The sequence below is a fragment of the Hibiscus syriacus genome, unplaced genomic scaffold, assembly GCF_006381635.1.
Source record: "Hibiscus syriacus cultivar Baekdansim isolate YM2019G1 unplaced genomic scaffold, ASM638163v2 tig00113721_pilon, whole genome shotgun sequence".
In the NCBI taxonomy this organism is placed as follows: domain Eukaryota; kingdom Viridiplantae; phylum Streptophyta; class Magnoliopsida; order Malvales; family Malvaceae; genus Hibiscus; species Hibiscus syriacus.
In genome coordinates this window covers 394611-410318 of record NW_024063468.1, presented here as the reverse complement: position 1 = coordinate 410318, position 15708 = coordinate 394611, and the positions used below count along the sequence as shown (strand labels likewise).

General features: G+C 34.0%; 1 protein-coding gene and 1 pseudogene across 1 annotated transcript; one reads left to right on the top strand and one right to left on the bottom strand.

Annotated features, from left to right (window-relative positions):
- Nucleotides 1–238: 238 nt before the first annotated feature.
- LOC120186936 lies at nucleotides 239–2632 on the bottom strand (annotated as a pseudogene).
- A 3906-nt stretch (nucleotides 2633–6538) lies between these two features.
- Nucleotides 6539–7522, top strand: LOC120186834 (protein BRANCHLESS TRICHOME-like). Its single transcript, XM_039190670.1, has 2 exons — nucleotides 6539–6794; nucleotides 6831–7522. The coding sequence occupies exons 1-2, from the start codon at nucleotides 6653–6655 to the stop codon at nucleotides 7520–7522; spliced, it is 834 nt and encodes a 277-aa protein (XP_039046601.1). The 5' UTR covers nucleotides 6539–6652.
- Nucleotides 7523–15708: the final 8186 nt, after the last annotated feature.

Here is a 15708-nt window from a genome sequence, read left to right as displayed (position 1 = left end):
CTTTGAATGTTGATTTGCACGATAGTTAGGATTCATATCATTTTATTGAATTTTTTAAAAATAAATTATGTTTTATAATGATATATTAATTAACAAGTTAATTCAATGTCAAATAATTTAAAATTTATAAATTTTAAAATAAATACTATAAATTTTGTTATGAAAATGATTTAATAAATTTATATAAAATAAAATAAATTGCGCTTTAATTTAACCCCAATCGAGTAGACCATTCCAAGCTAACTGAAGGGTTTTTTTAATTACTCGTTGATGATGCATTCCAAATCTCCTCAAGTTCCCTGGCAAACGCCTTTTGCCTGGCAACAACGATCGTAATGTGGTCTTTGTTCTCGACGACCTTAACTCGAGCACGAGGGATTTTTCTTTGGACATTGAAGCTACACTCGAGAGGGATTACTTCGTCATCTTTGCCGTGAAATATGGCGACGTCGCAGGTCAGTCGGTCGCGAACGACGTCCAAGTAGAGGTCGAGCTTGGTCGCAATGCCACACATAATGTTGTGAAGCGTATGCCAGGCAGCGTTGTGTGTGTGGCAAAAGAACCCTTCCATCAAGAATGTCCTCACCCTACAGAAGAAGAAAAATGCATTGAAATTTAGGGGACATTTGGTAGATGAGGGTCAATATCAACAAGCGTAGCATAAATGAAGCTGATGCTGATGGAACTGTCATTGATTGTTTCAGATTAAGAATGTTGGTAAAATGTTGGTAAACTATTAGGATTGACGAAATTCAATTCACCTGTTTCTGGTGACAAGTTTGGTGAGAAATTCCCATAGCCGATGATTCTTGCATATGACGAGGCAAATCGTCCGGCTGATGTGCTCGAACCAGCAAGCCAGAGATACACAAAACGCCATCACCGGCCACACTCGTCGTGGGGCTAATTTTCTCATGACATATTGTGTTGCAGCTTCACCCTTTGGCACCGGATAGTATGGCTGCCAATGTTCATGTATAATATTTATTATTAATCGGTAAATCTTTTTACCTACACTTGGTAAAATGAAATGAAATTTACCGGTGTAAGCAGGGTTAATGACTTGACCGATCCCGGGTGTTTTACAGCTATAGCAAGAGCTAAGATGCAGCCTAAGGAATGAGCCACAATGTGGAAAGATTTTACTTTGTAATCTTCAAGCACGGATTTTTCGATCATGTCCACATGCTCCCTCAAGATGTACAGAGAGTCGGCTGGTTTCGGACTTCTCCCGAACCCGAGAAGATCGACTGCCAAGAACCGGTAAGTCGATTTCGCGGTGCTCGAAAAGTTGGGGAATAAAGTTTCAGTCCAAAATGCTGATGATGAAATGAAGCCATGGATGAATATCACATCTTCTCGTGATTTATTATCTGAAATCACAGTAATATAATGAAGTTAGCGGATTCGGATCATATTTGATTCAGTCGACCATAACCATTTTTTACCCGTTGGTGCTTGAGCCTTGACGAAGAGAGTGTCGTTGCTGGAAGAGGCCCAAGAATTGCAGAATTTACAATCGCAGTCGGACCATGTAGGGATACGATAAAGTTGCTGAACGTGGATCTCGTCGACCCTTTCTTCATCTTCTCGCAACGCTTCGTCATCGTGACGTCGTACTTGAGTTTCTTCAGCTCGTTAACGGTGCGCTTCGAGACCTCGGCCCAAACCCGATTTGGTTTCCATTGGACCCGGACTGTGGAGCTATTTGGACTAATATGGACCTTGGAGTTGGACCCTGAAAAAAGCCGAAAGAATAAAATAAATAAAAAATTAAAACGAATAAAAAATAAAAATGAAACAAAATAATAAAAACAAATATATATTATATATATTCTAAAAATGTTTTCAAAATTTCAAAAACATTTTCAAACTATATATTATACATATTTAAAAATGTTTTCAAAAAATTATATATTATATATATGTTTTCCAAAATATTTTTAAAACTATATATTATATATATTTTCAAAAAATTTTAAAAATTATATATTATATACGTATTTCTAAAAACCATTTGTAAACTATATAATATATATATATATAATATATATGGACTAAAATGAGTATCTACAAACCGGTAAATTCTTACCTACGTGTACTTGTTGCATAAATTGACGAGGGCTTGCTAAATTTACGTGTCGAGACAGTTTTTGGGATTCGAAAACGCTGATGAACCTGTCGTGGTGGGCATGAAACAGTTGGTTGATGGGGATGAAAGCGTTGGCTTTCCGATCAATATTCGCAAGCTCTGCAATTACAATTAGATCAGAAAAAGACTTGCGATCTCAACACCAAACTGTCCAGCAGGAGCGGAGGTTTCAGCATTAATGTTGGGTTTCTTTTAAGCCTTTTTTGTGTTGAGTTAACTGGGCTGTTGCTCTACTAGCAGACCTCGCATTTTGAATCCAAATGTATTAGATTTTGGGTCTACATTCCGACAACTAAAAGTCTAAAATAGGAGCATTGGCCCTTGAAGAATATATACAAAGGAGCATTGGCTGTACTAGCACCTCACATATGACATGGAACATACACATCCCTTGTGTATTCTAAGTTTCTTTCTCTCAATCTCATGTGTAAGCACATGCTGACAAATTTCTTTAGCTTTAAGCCTAATTGAACTGATCATTACCAATTATTATAATGCCTTAAAAAAATCTTAATTAAACTTTATTCTTAAAATAGCACATGGTTTGTTGACCTGCCAAGTTTCGTATCTTTTGAGCCGCCCTTGAACAGAACAGAACAAAAAGTATCCGATGATGTTTTTAATGGTTTTTGAATTCAAGTCGGTGTTTACAAATTAACTACGAGCTCTTCCTATGTTTTTAATGGTCTCGGTACATAAACTCTCGATTTTTTTAAAATTTAACGTTAAATTTTGAACGAGGTATTAAAATAAAACAATAACTAAAATTTTTAGTAGTTGGATACTAAAATGAAATAAAAATAAACTTTAAGTGTCGTTTAGAAAAATTAAAAGTTTAAATACTAAAACGCACTAAAAGTGATAGTTTAGGTACTCAACATATAATTTACCCTAGATATAAATGTTCTTAAATACGTGCAGCCTGTAGGAATAAATTAGTCCATTGTTCTAACTCCATGATATCCTATAACCTCACTTGAGTAGTTAAAAAATTAAAGATAAATTATTTAAAATAAAAAGGGTAAATTATACATTTAGTACCTAAACTATCACTTTTGTTTCATTTTAGTACCTAAACTTTTAATTTTTTTAAAATCATACTTAACGTTTATTTTTTATTTCATTTTAGTACCCTAGCTTTAGAAACATAATGGAAGGATAATGTGGAATTTTTTTTAATGTTTTTTACATTCCACGTGTGTTTTAACATTGCTTCTTCATCATCTTCCTCTCTTACACTACATATATGCTTTCTCTCTCTACAGATGCAGAAACCATATTTCAGAACCAGCTCACGTAAAATTCAACAACATTTGCTACAAATTTTAAAACTTTGAATAAGTTTATTTTTCATTGATGGCAACACATAGAGCCACTATTGCCTACCTAACTCTTCATTTTTCTTAGAAACTCGTGTTCGACGCATATATGGATATTTGCATATATGAAAAAACATTCGAAAAACAAATGAACACATGCGAATCTATAAAGCTCAGACTTTTACATTCTTTTTAGCAGTAAAAGCAACAAAAAGAAAACATAATCTCAAACTCTCAAGGAACTTTGATTCATTCTCAAAACCCCCCGATACGGAAAAAAAACAAAAATCCCATGCAAAACCTAGTTGTTGATCTAATTTGCAATAAACTAAAATCCCAAAAAATGATGAAAACATGGTGAGATAAAGCTAAGCAAAAATGATTTGAAATTGAAACCTGAAAAAGGAAAAAAAAAAACTTTGATAGAAACAGTCTTTATATCTGTAGAGTCTAGAGAGAGAAAGTAAACACAAAGGTGAAGGGTTTGTCTTCAAAGCATATGCGGTGTAAGAGAGAACGATATAAAGAGACATCATTAAAACACGTGGGAAATATAAAAAAATAAAAATAATTCCACATCAGCCTTACCGTTAAGTTTTAAAGGTGGTGTATTAAAATAAAACAAAAAATAAATCTTATATATGATTTTGAATAAATTAAACATTTAAGTATTAAAACGGAACAAAAGTAAAAATTTAGGTGCTAAATGTGTATTTTACTCATTAAAACCCCTAAATGTTTTTTTACTATTTAAATAATTTACCTCTAAATTTTAAATTAATTTATAATTATAAGTTGAATATTTTAGAATTTTAAATTTTTATAAATTAAATTAATAGTGTTTATTATTAATGGTGCTCAACAATATTCGTCGAATGTTTATTTTCATATAAATATATACATATTATGCATATCATTTACCATAATAATTTATACTTAATAAATAAAACATAAAAATTGTAACAAATAATTTTATTAGTACAATTGATAAATAAACAAATCAATTTGACATCCACAATTTGCAATGATTGTTATATGTTAATACTTAGTAACAACATATTTTATCGTTATATATTTATCTTTTATTAGCGTCTTAATAAAATTTTCAATTTATTTGATCGATTTTTTAATTGTTTTGTATGATCTCATTTTTATTAATGTAATTAATTTATTTTAGTTTGTATACAAGATATCAGATTATAATTATTTTTTATTTTTTATTTATTACGTAAAATTAATTATTTAAAAATTACATAAATTAGTAACGTCGTCTTCAATTATTGACAATTTTATTAAAATTATCTTTAACTATTCATGACTAGTGGGTCTCTACAAAATCTTTACAGCTTCATATTAAAATTAAAATTTATAAATATTCTAAATCAAATCACTTTCATAATTTTTGAAAATTCCCATTAAGTCTATCAATTTTAAAAAAATGAATTAGACACTAATTTTTCAAAAAAAATAAACTCTTTAAATTTTTTAAAAGTTTTACCTTTATATTTTTTAAAATTTTAAATTATCCCCGAACTATCAAACTCTATCAACATCGTCCTCTACTATCAATATCTTCACCAATTACCATATCTTTATTTATTTTTAAAAATAAATTTATACAATCCTCATTTCCCTAGTATTTTTTCAATAGCATTATTAGTTCTCACCATCATGTCAGAGGTGTAAATTCTCCGGGCCAGAGAGGTCCCACATCGGTGACAAGAAGTAGAATATTAATGGATGGTCCAAACATATTTATTACACTGGATTTTCCCATATAACTATATAATAGAGGAAATAACTTCGGTTAAATTCGTAACGCGAACACTAGTTTCGTAACATAGTTTATAAATTCGCAACGCGATTCTTTAAAATCGTAACACGGTTTTCAAATTCACTTTTCGCAACGCTAATTACCGATATAGGTAAACACACAACTCAGTTTTCAAATTCATAACGCGAATTTCGTTTTCGCAACGCTAATTACCGTTATAAGTAAACACAACTATTCACAACTTAGTTTTCAAATTCGCAACGCGAATTTCGTTTTCACAATGCGAAAATCAAAATTCGCAACTCGAATTCGTCAATTTCGCAACTAAATTACAGATATAGGTAAATTCGGTAGAAAAAATCCGGTAAAAATCCGAATTCGATAATTTAAAAACTGAGTTGTGTTTACCTATATCGGTAATTAACGTTGCGAAAACGAAATTCGCGATTTCAAATTGCAAATAGTTGTGTTTACCTGTATCGGTAATTAGCGTTGCGAAAACGAAATTCGTGTTGCTATTTTAGATAATCACGTTGCGATTTTGAAAACTGTATTGCGAAACTAGAGTTAGCGTTGCGAATTTGTTAATTATTTTCGTAAATAAAAAAAATTGATTAAAATCATATATTATAAAGGATTTTCGGTCACTGAAGTTATTTTCTCCTATATAATTTCACACTTTCTTCCTCTTTTAAAATTACTGATTGGTTGTCGATGTAATTAAAATCTATTGGTATCAACTTTTTATTTGAATTTTTAAGATGAATTTTTTATAATTTTTTGTATAATTCTTAAATAATCTTAAATTATTAATTTTTATGTAATAATTAAAAGACATTTTAATTATTTATTTAATTTGTATTTATAATTATAAATTTTATTATAGTTGTAAATGTTTCATATTTTTCAATAAAATTAGGGCTTCTATTAACATAAAAAAAATATTGATCAGTATACTAAATAAATTACTTTAATAATTAAAAGAATGATTGTTATTTTTAAATGGTCTGAATTTAAGCACCAATTATCATAGGGATGATTGAAAATTAAAAAAATTTATATCAGAAATTATTTTATAATCATCTTTACATTAATAAAAAATAACTATGATTATTAATTGTGTTGAAAGTTACTGGTTAAAACCTATCCTATTTCACACCAATCTATCAGTAACAGTAGGATATTGTTTTCCAGCCGTATGTAGTGCATAAATAGTCAGCGTACTTTCTAGAAATTTTGGCCATCTAACCATAGATGTGGACCGATGGTATATATATGTTTGTATTGCTTTTACAATGCACATGATCTTCGAAGCAAAGGGGCTACCCTAATTGCTTTATTGACAAGGAAAACCCCCATTCGGAAAAGGAGAGAGAAAGGCAAAAACAAGCTTGATCTATAGAGAGAATGAAAGGAGAAGAGATGGAGGAGATGATGATGATGATGATGATGATGATGATGATGAGCAGCAGCAGCCCTAATAATCAAATCAATGAGGCTTCCACTTGCACTACCTGGAAAGTTTATGACAACCCTTTTTATTGTCCGCATCATCAACAACTATGGCTGAGCGGTAAGCATCCACATCATCAAATCAACTTCCCTTTCTGGGATCTTACATCAGTTATGGATTCTGAACTGGATATTGCTCGAGCCCAGGTCATTGATTTGCAAGCAGAGCTTGAGCACGAAATTGAAGCTCGTAAAAAGCCGGAGTCACTCAACAAGAAACTGGCTAAAGAGCTAGCCGAGCAAAGAATGGGGAGAGAAGCATTGGAGAGCGTATGTGATAAGTTTGCCCGAGAGATTTCGATGGATAAAGCTGAGATCGATAAAATGAAAAGAGATTTCGAGGAAGAAAGAAACATGCTAAAGATGGCTGAAATTATTAGGGAAGAGATGGTTCAAATAAAGATGGCCGAGGCCAAGATTCTCTTCGAGGAAAAGTTATTAGCGTTGCAGGAAACTAAACGACCGCCGGCGGCGGCTGATAAACACGATAAACCACCGTCATCCACCGCTGAAAAGTCGTCAACATGTAGTACTGGTGTAACTATGTCTTCATCAATGGCGATTCAGCGAAAAGAATCCCCAGAAACTGAGAATCCTCACATAAAGAGAGGGATAAAGGGGTTCGTTGAATTTCCAAGAGTGGTTCGGTCGGACAATCAATGGATCAAAAGCAGGCATTGGGGTTCAAAGCTCGAGTGCCAAATGGCTCAGCTGAGGATTCTACTGAAGCAGAAGAGCCCCATTCGATCAAATTTCACATCATGAGTTGAATCTCCAAGTAATTTTCTGGCTTAATTTTCTTTTTACTTCTTGTTTTCTCGTTGCATTCTTTCTGCAAGATCCTGTTGTTGAAAGATACATGCATGCTTCGGTTTTTGTAATCTACTCTAATGGTGTCAGAATGTACATGAATTTGACTGGAAAGTGTCGGTTTGGAACTGATCTGGGTAAAAATTCAATGTAAAGAAACAGCCAAAAGCTCAAAATTTTGAAGTTGATTGTAGACATCTGCACATGATAGACTTTATTGACATCTATAAAAGTACAGAAAAATTTTCTCGGGAAACCCTGGGTTAGGGAAGGGATATTTCATAAATGATTTGACGGTGATCACATGTGCATTAAAGCCGGGATTTCAATTAAAGGGTAGCTAATTCACAAGTCACTCTTCGAGTTCTTAGATATAGCGAGGACTATGTATGAAGTAAATTTTGTATAAGGTGTGCACATTTTTGTCCTCGTCCGTGGAATTGCATGCAAAACAGAACGGGTAAACTATGGAGATAATTCCTTATGTCTGCATATTTTATTCACTAATTTAAAAATTAAGAATAAGTAATTCTTAGCGTTATCGATCTGTTCTATTTTAGTATTTAGTATTATCGATATGTTTTATTTTAGTCTCTCAATCGTTAAATCTCATTCTATTTTAGTCCCTCAGTCATGTTACGGACTTGAACAAAAAAATGTTAATGAAAATTAATGATTGAGAGACTAAAATTGAATGAATAAATAATGTCAGCAACCATTTCTCCTTAATTTTTAAATTAGTGACCAAAGTCGATCAACAAGATGTGAAGGTTTACGGCAAGGAACACACAGGTTTATATACAGTAAGGAGTGACGGTCGCTAACAAGATGTGAAGGTTTACGGCAAGGAACACATAGGTTCATATACAGTAAGGAGTGACGGTCGCTAACAAGATGTGAAGGTTTACGGCAAGGAACACACAGGTTCATATACAGTAAGGAGTGACGGTCGCTAACAAGATGACGGTTGAGTGGGCAAAACTAAAGCCCAATGCCAAGCTGTGGAACCACTTTTTAAAATCGCGTCTAATGGCAATCTCTCACCACACCACTATTTTTTTACAGAGAATGTTGTTGTATTCCATTGTGATGGGTAGACGTGTCGATGTTGGCAAGATTATAATTGATGAAATCTACGATTATTTAAAAAGAAAATTGATCCCTCTGGTTTTTTCCTAATCTCATTATTGCTTACTGCAGATCCAAGGAAGTGTATGAAGACAACATTGACGAGATTCTACCAGGGAAGGAATGATTAACCCCTAAGAAGATCCCAAGCCTAAAGGGATTTAATCAAGATGCTCCAGCGCAAACATTGGAAGGATGAGCCAAAACTTTTGCTACAACATGATTAACCTCAGCGGTGGCCTCAACACAAACCAGGAGGGGGAGCTGGAGGAACTCAAGAAGAATCTACGAACCTTTTTTGCCTACGTCAAGGAGAGGGATTCGGTGTTAAACAACTATTTTCAAGAAATGTTGTTGTAAGTAACTGCTGACTTCCCTCTATTCCCGAACTCTTTACTTACGCCAGTGAAAACACCTCCACAACCAAGTGAAGTTGCACCCCTTCCAAAGGACATAATGCAACATAGTGCCAGTGCTGAAGCAACTGCACATCAACCTTTTTTGCAACAAGACAAAGCCAAAGCTCCCATATACACTCCAACATCATAAGCGACTGAATAAGAACTTATCACGGTAGACAGTGACGATGATGAAAATATCAACACCAACCCTGATCCTACACTTATCGCACCACCCAATACCACTCCATGGACTAAGTATCGTCTGAAACGAACTACAGGAATAATATTGAACTCTCCTACTGAGGAGAATGATGAGGCCATCGAGGACAACCCATCTTCAACACCATGCGATATTGAATAACCCATTGCAACCCTTCGCAAGAAGCATGTGAAGCATACGACCAGAAAGACAATATGTACACCAAAATGAGGTTTCACATGTTGCATTTGTATTGTATATATTTTAGTTTCCATGTATTGAGGATACTGCATCTCTCGAGTTTGGGGGAGGTGGTGTTATAGTTAATCATTTGCATTAGCGTTTTGTTTAACAAAATATTTGTTATAACATTTGTTTGGTTTAGAATAGTTTATGGAAAATTTGATGATGCCCGATGATGTGAAGCTGTAGGTTGTGATTTATTGAATAAATGATTGTTGTGGTTGATAGAACTAACTTTAGGACACAGTTACTTGCTCCTGAATTTTATACACAATTGTATGCCTACTACAAAACTTTTGCTACAACATGATTAACCTCAGCGGTGGCCTCAACACAAACCAGGAGGGGGAGCTGGAGGAACTCAAGAAGAATCTACGAACCTTTTTCGCCTACGTCAAGGAGAGGGATTCGGTGTTAAACAACTGTTTTCAAGAAATGTTGTTGTAAGTAACTGCTGACTTCCTTCTATTCCCGAACTCCTTACTTGCGCCAGTGAAAACACCTCCACAACCAAGTGAAGTTGCACCCCTTCCAAAGGACATAATGCAAGATAGTGTCAGTGCTGAAACAACTGCACATCAACCTTTTTTGCAGCAAGACAAAGCCAAAGCTCCCATACACACTCCAACATCATAAGCGACTGAATAAGAACTTATCACGGTGGACAGTGACGATGATGAAAATATTAACACCAACCCTGATCCTACACTTGTCGCACCACCCAAGACCACTCCATGGACTAAGTATCATCTGAAACGAACTACATGAATAATATGGAACTCTCCTACTGAGGAGAATGATGAGGCCATCGAGGACAACCCATCTTCAACACCATGCGATACTGAACAACCCATTGCAGCCCTTCGCAAGAAGCATGTGAAGCATACGACCAGAAAGATAATATGTCCACCAAAATGAGGTTCCACATGTTGCATTTGCATTGCATATATTTTAGTTTCCATGTATTGAGGACACTGTATCTCTCGAGTTTGGGGGAGGTGGTGTTATATTTAATTATTTGCGTCAGTATTTTGTTTAACAAAATATTTGTTATAACATTTGTTTGGTTTAGAATAGTTTATGGAAAATTTGATGATGCCCGATGATGAGAAGCTGTAGGTTGTGATTTATTGAATAAATGATTGTTGTGGTTGATAGAACTAACTTTAGGACACGGTTACTTGCTCCTGAATTTTATACACAATTGTATGCCTACTATGATTAAGAATATTAGGAAAGTTTTAAGAAAGAACTCTTGCATGCTTCAGTATGATTGGTATTAGTTGTTGAGTTAATCGATTGACAGAATTGACCAAGAGGGGGGTGAATTGGTAATTAAAATTTGGTGGAAGCTTTTGCAGAAAATTGAAAGTAATTGCACAGCGATTTAGAGTGGTTCGAGTTTCTCAACCAAAGTCTACGTCCACTACCTTAGCTATCCACACTAAGGATTTTCCACAAATTCACTAATTTGTCTTTCTTTTGAGGACAAAGAGTAACCTTACAAACCCTCAAGAATTATACCCCAAATTCTTGAGAACACTCTTTCCCATAGAGAACAATACAAATTTGCAAACTTACAAGGAAACCCTCAAAAGGTAGATTGTTTGCACAATTCTAGAACAAAGAAAAGAACACTCAAGAATGAATACAATTGAGTACAAGTAGTGTTCTTGAAAGCAAAATGAATATTGAATGAAAAATAGGCTTGAATTGCTCAAACTTGAGGTTTGATGCTTTCTCTTTGATTCTATCTTGATTCTAGTTGCTTGTTGTTTCTTGTTATTGATCAATGGCTTCTAAGCTTGTTTAAATACACCTTCAAGTGATTCTAAACGTTGGGGATGATTAGTGGAGTTAATAGAGTTGTTTAAGTGTGAAAATAATTAATAAAAGTGGATGGGAGCGTCTGTGCATCGATGCATGCCCTAGGTGCATCGGTACATCAGTGTAAAATTCAAATATTTTGACCGTTGGACTCTCAGTGCATCGGTGCACTAAGAGTGCATCGATGCATAAAATGCATTCGATGTTTTGAAAAAGCCTGAGTGCATCGATTCATAGTCTTATGCATCGATGCATAAAATGCATTCGATGTTCAAGAAATTAATTGATGCATGGATTGATGCATCGGTGCATGCCCTTGAAAAATTGATTTTAGGCTTGATTTTGGTTCAAAATACTTTGTGAAAAATTGTTTAAAATAGTTTAATTATAAAACACAAATTTACACATTTAGTAAGGTTTAAAATTGATCTTGAAAGACTTGGAGTAATAGCTTGATATTCGAGTAATTAAATCGAATATACTTTTAGAAAATCATTTGTAAAATCTTAAAATTCATTTAACTTAATTTGTTATATCGAAACATCAAAATGTTTTCAACATTAGTGAACTTCATAGAAAGATGATAACTTGAAAGGTTTGAATTAAAATCCCTTGTGCTGATGAATATGAATAAATGATTCCGCATAATTGGAGAGGGACACTCCTATTTGCTATAACATTGCCTAAAACCCATTCTTTAATAAATGACAACATATCATACGAGATAATGAAAGTAATCACATGATTACTCTATCTACTAGCTCGGGGATGGAATGTTTGCTCCAATTCATCTAGAGTGAAGGATAATAGTTGTGATAGGCTGACTTCCCTAATACCAATCTAAAAAAATTAAAAGTTGTGCTTAAAGATTGAACAAATACTAAGGTAAGATAGAGAACTTGCCTAGAATTATTCTAACTTTACTAAGTATAAATGGGATAGAATTACACACACACATGCATAAGACCTTGTATTAGAGGAAAGACCTTGATGTATCAATCTGTATAGCATGTTGAAGCCGATGTTATGAGGGCTGAAATTGAAAACCTACCAGTTGTCTTAGAATGAACTTTGTTGTAGCATAATTTATATTGATCAACACTCGTTGCTTGAGGACAAGCAATAACTTGAGTTTGGGGTGTGTTAACTCTGTAAAAAATGTATATTTCATACATTTCTACTAAAGTTATTGAATGTTCTTAAGCCCATTTAGTTACATTTAGTTGCATATATCTTATTCATTTGCATATGGTGAATTTTATTATCTTATTTCATGCATTGGTGAAATTGGCGCTACTTGAGAAGGTTTTGTTTTGATATGGTGATATGAAAGTAACTTAAGGTGAACTACCTCGAGAGGAAGATTATGCTGTAACAAAAGGATCAGTATTTCTGTATACATTAGAAGACAAATGAGGAAGATATTTATTAGCAGCAGTCTACATATGACACCTTGCCAGCTATGCCCCATACGTGAATGGTATATTACCACAAGAATTAGGGCACAAAACCCTAGGAGCCCCCACTATATAAAGAAAAAGGACACCATATTTATAGGAAGAGGAAAATTATGAGATAAGAAAGAGAAAAGTTAGAGGCGACCATTATTTCTTTTTCATCGCGGTGGCCTCCGTTGTTAGAACTTCAAGTGGATAAAGCTTGCTGGCCTTTAAAAGAAGTATCAACACTTTAGGTGGTTCACGATATTCTACTTAAACTTTTACTTGGGAGTCTTTTTTCGCCTTTATTGCTTGTTACTTCTTCCATCTTTGTTTCAAATGGGTTGTATTAAACGAATGATATTGGATTGTTTTCACCCAGCCATGAACTAACTTAAGTTGGCTTGGGTTTATTTTGGATGACTATGTTTTTGCTTTAATGAATGTTATAGCATTTCTAGTATATATGCATGCTTTGTTCACTGTTTTATGCTTAGATTTGTAAGAGCTTTCGAGAGTTAGCCTTGATTTATGTTTGATGCTTGATGTCGAGTGAGAGTTAAGCTTAGATATACGTGAACAATATAGTGGAGCTGGGTAGCAAAACTCTAACTCACCTTAGAGATAAAAATAAAGTTTCAATGGCTAAAATAAGTAGAGTTTATTCGATAGTATATATTAGGGTTCATACTAACAGTTATTGTCTTAGCATATTCTCTGTCAGGTTTCTTACTAGAGATAGCTTAGAAACAACTTAGAAAACTCCGTCGAGTATTGTATTAACTGGAAATCATTAATATTCATTAAGGGCAAGACATAGGATTTCAAGGTAAACCTAACCTTTTTAGCTTTATTGAGAGTTTCACACGTGGGAGGTCAGACCGTTGTCTTATCTTGTTCTCCATTTCTCATTGCAAAATTTTTTTAGAGCATTTCTTATTTTACTTTTTGCTACAACATTTTACCTATCTCAACTTCAATACAACATTTTACCTATCTCAACTTCAATACAACATTTTCAACAATTGTTTATTCCAATTTATTTTCATTAGTTTATAGTTTAGGTACATAAACTTTACTTGAATTTCCCTCTAATCCATGTGAAGACGATACTCACTGATTACTTTATTACTTGTTTAATATGTATATTTACATTTCAATTTTAATACACTCACAAAAGCAATATTGACCGGTTCTCGTGATACGATCCAAACTAGCTCCAACTTTCTCCATGACTTGAACACACCATGGATGTTCTTCAAAGCTGTTTCTAAGGGAGTTCTTCATTACCCTATCTTATACTATATCATTTATACATTATATTCTATCATAAGCATGCATTCACATGTTAGTATAAATTATCATATTATTATTTCCATCCTATGCTTATTTGATCATGTTTTTCATATTATTCAAATATATGCTATGATTACATATCATTTCTTAGGATATTATTATTACATGTTTCCATTTATCATTTATGAATACCATGTTATATGATATTCATGCATACAACATATACCCATATCTTTATGATTGATACACAATGTTATAAGCATGCTAGGATAGTCTTATAATCATATTAAGCATGATTATCATATATACATCAAGGCAGCATTATTATAAATCATTTCATTAGTTCATATGCATTCATATTAGCTCTTAAGCTTCATGCATTATCTTACACATATTTTGAGATGATATAATTAGCTCATGACCTTCAAACTTAGCTCACATTACCATAAACAAATATGACAGCAAGGTATTTAGCTCATATCAGTTCAATACCATGGAATTACCTTGTTTCCTTGCACATGTAGGTACATTGGAGCATGATGCACATTGAGGTAGCTTGGTGAATGATTTGGACGACATATGCAGCTCACAAACAGCTTACAAAGTACAAGGCAGCTTATGGAACACTAAGGGAAGCTCGATTCAGCTGGAGGAGCTTAAGGCTAGCTAAACTTAGCTAGTTGGACTATTTGGAGCTGAGTTGCCAAAAGTGATGTCAAAGGTAGTTGAACATAATGTTAAGGAGCTCACAAGGACTTAGCTAGGAAGCTTCTTCACAAACAGTCCATGTTTGCTAGCTAGCTCCACAACTCAAGCTAGCTTGAAGGAGGCACATGCACGCCCAAGAGAGAGCACATGACCATCCATCATTCCATGCAAAAGGCTGCACCACAAGGCTTCCTAGAACACCCATGTGCCTTGCATATGACCAGCCCCCATGTGCCTTGCATGTGGATCATTTAGGCGCCAAGATGAAGAGTTCTCTCCTTATTCGGCCAAGCCATGTGTTTTGTATGTGATCAACCCCCATGTATCTTGTATGTGGTTCATTTAGGAACCAAGATGAAGAGTTCTCTCCCTATTCGGCCAAGCATCAACTATCATTCAAATTGTCGCCAACATGAAGTGACACAAGAACTATTCGGCCAAGGGTTATTACCTTCCATTTAAACTGAACCGTCATCTCTATTTAGCATTAAATTATGTCTCTATAGGAAGGCACAAGGCTGGCCAAATCTCCTTGTAATTATTCGGCCATGTCTCTCCATTTCCTATAAATAGAAAAGCATTCATCATTTGTAATCAGACCTTTTGTTTAATTAAAGTGAGATTATTCTCTTCCTTAAGTCCTGATGACTTTTTATCGACTTATCAAGTATAATTTATACTTGTGGCGTCAACCCTTTCTATTTTCACCTTGATACTTCTGGTTCATAGTTCTTTATAACTAGTGGGTCAAAGTACTTCATACCACCCCTTAAAGAAGCAATATAAAGTCTGGGTCTTTGCTCTCTATAGCATTGGTTCTTCTTTGAGACTTCTTCAAGATACTATCTTCACTTCCATCCCCTTTGTTTCATCGCCATAACCATAGCCATATCAACCATC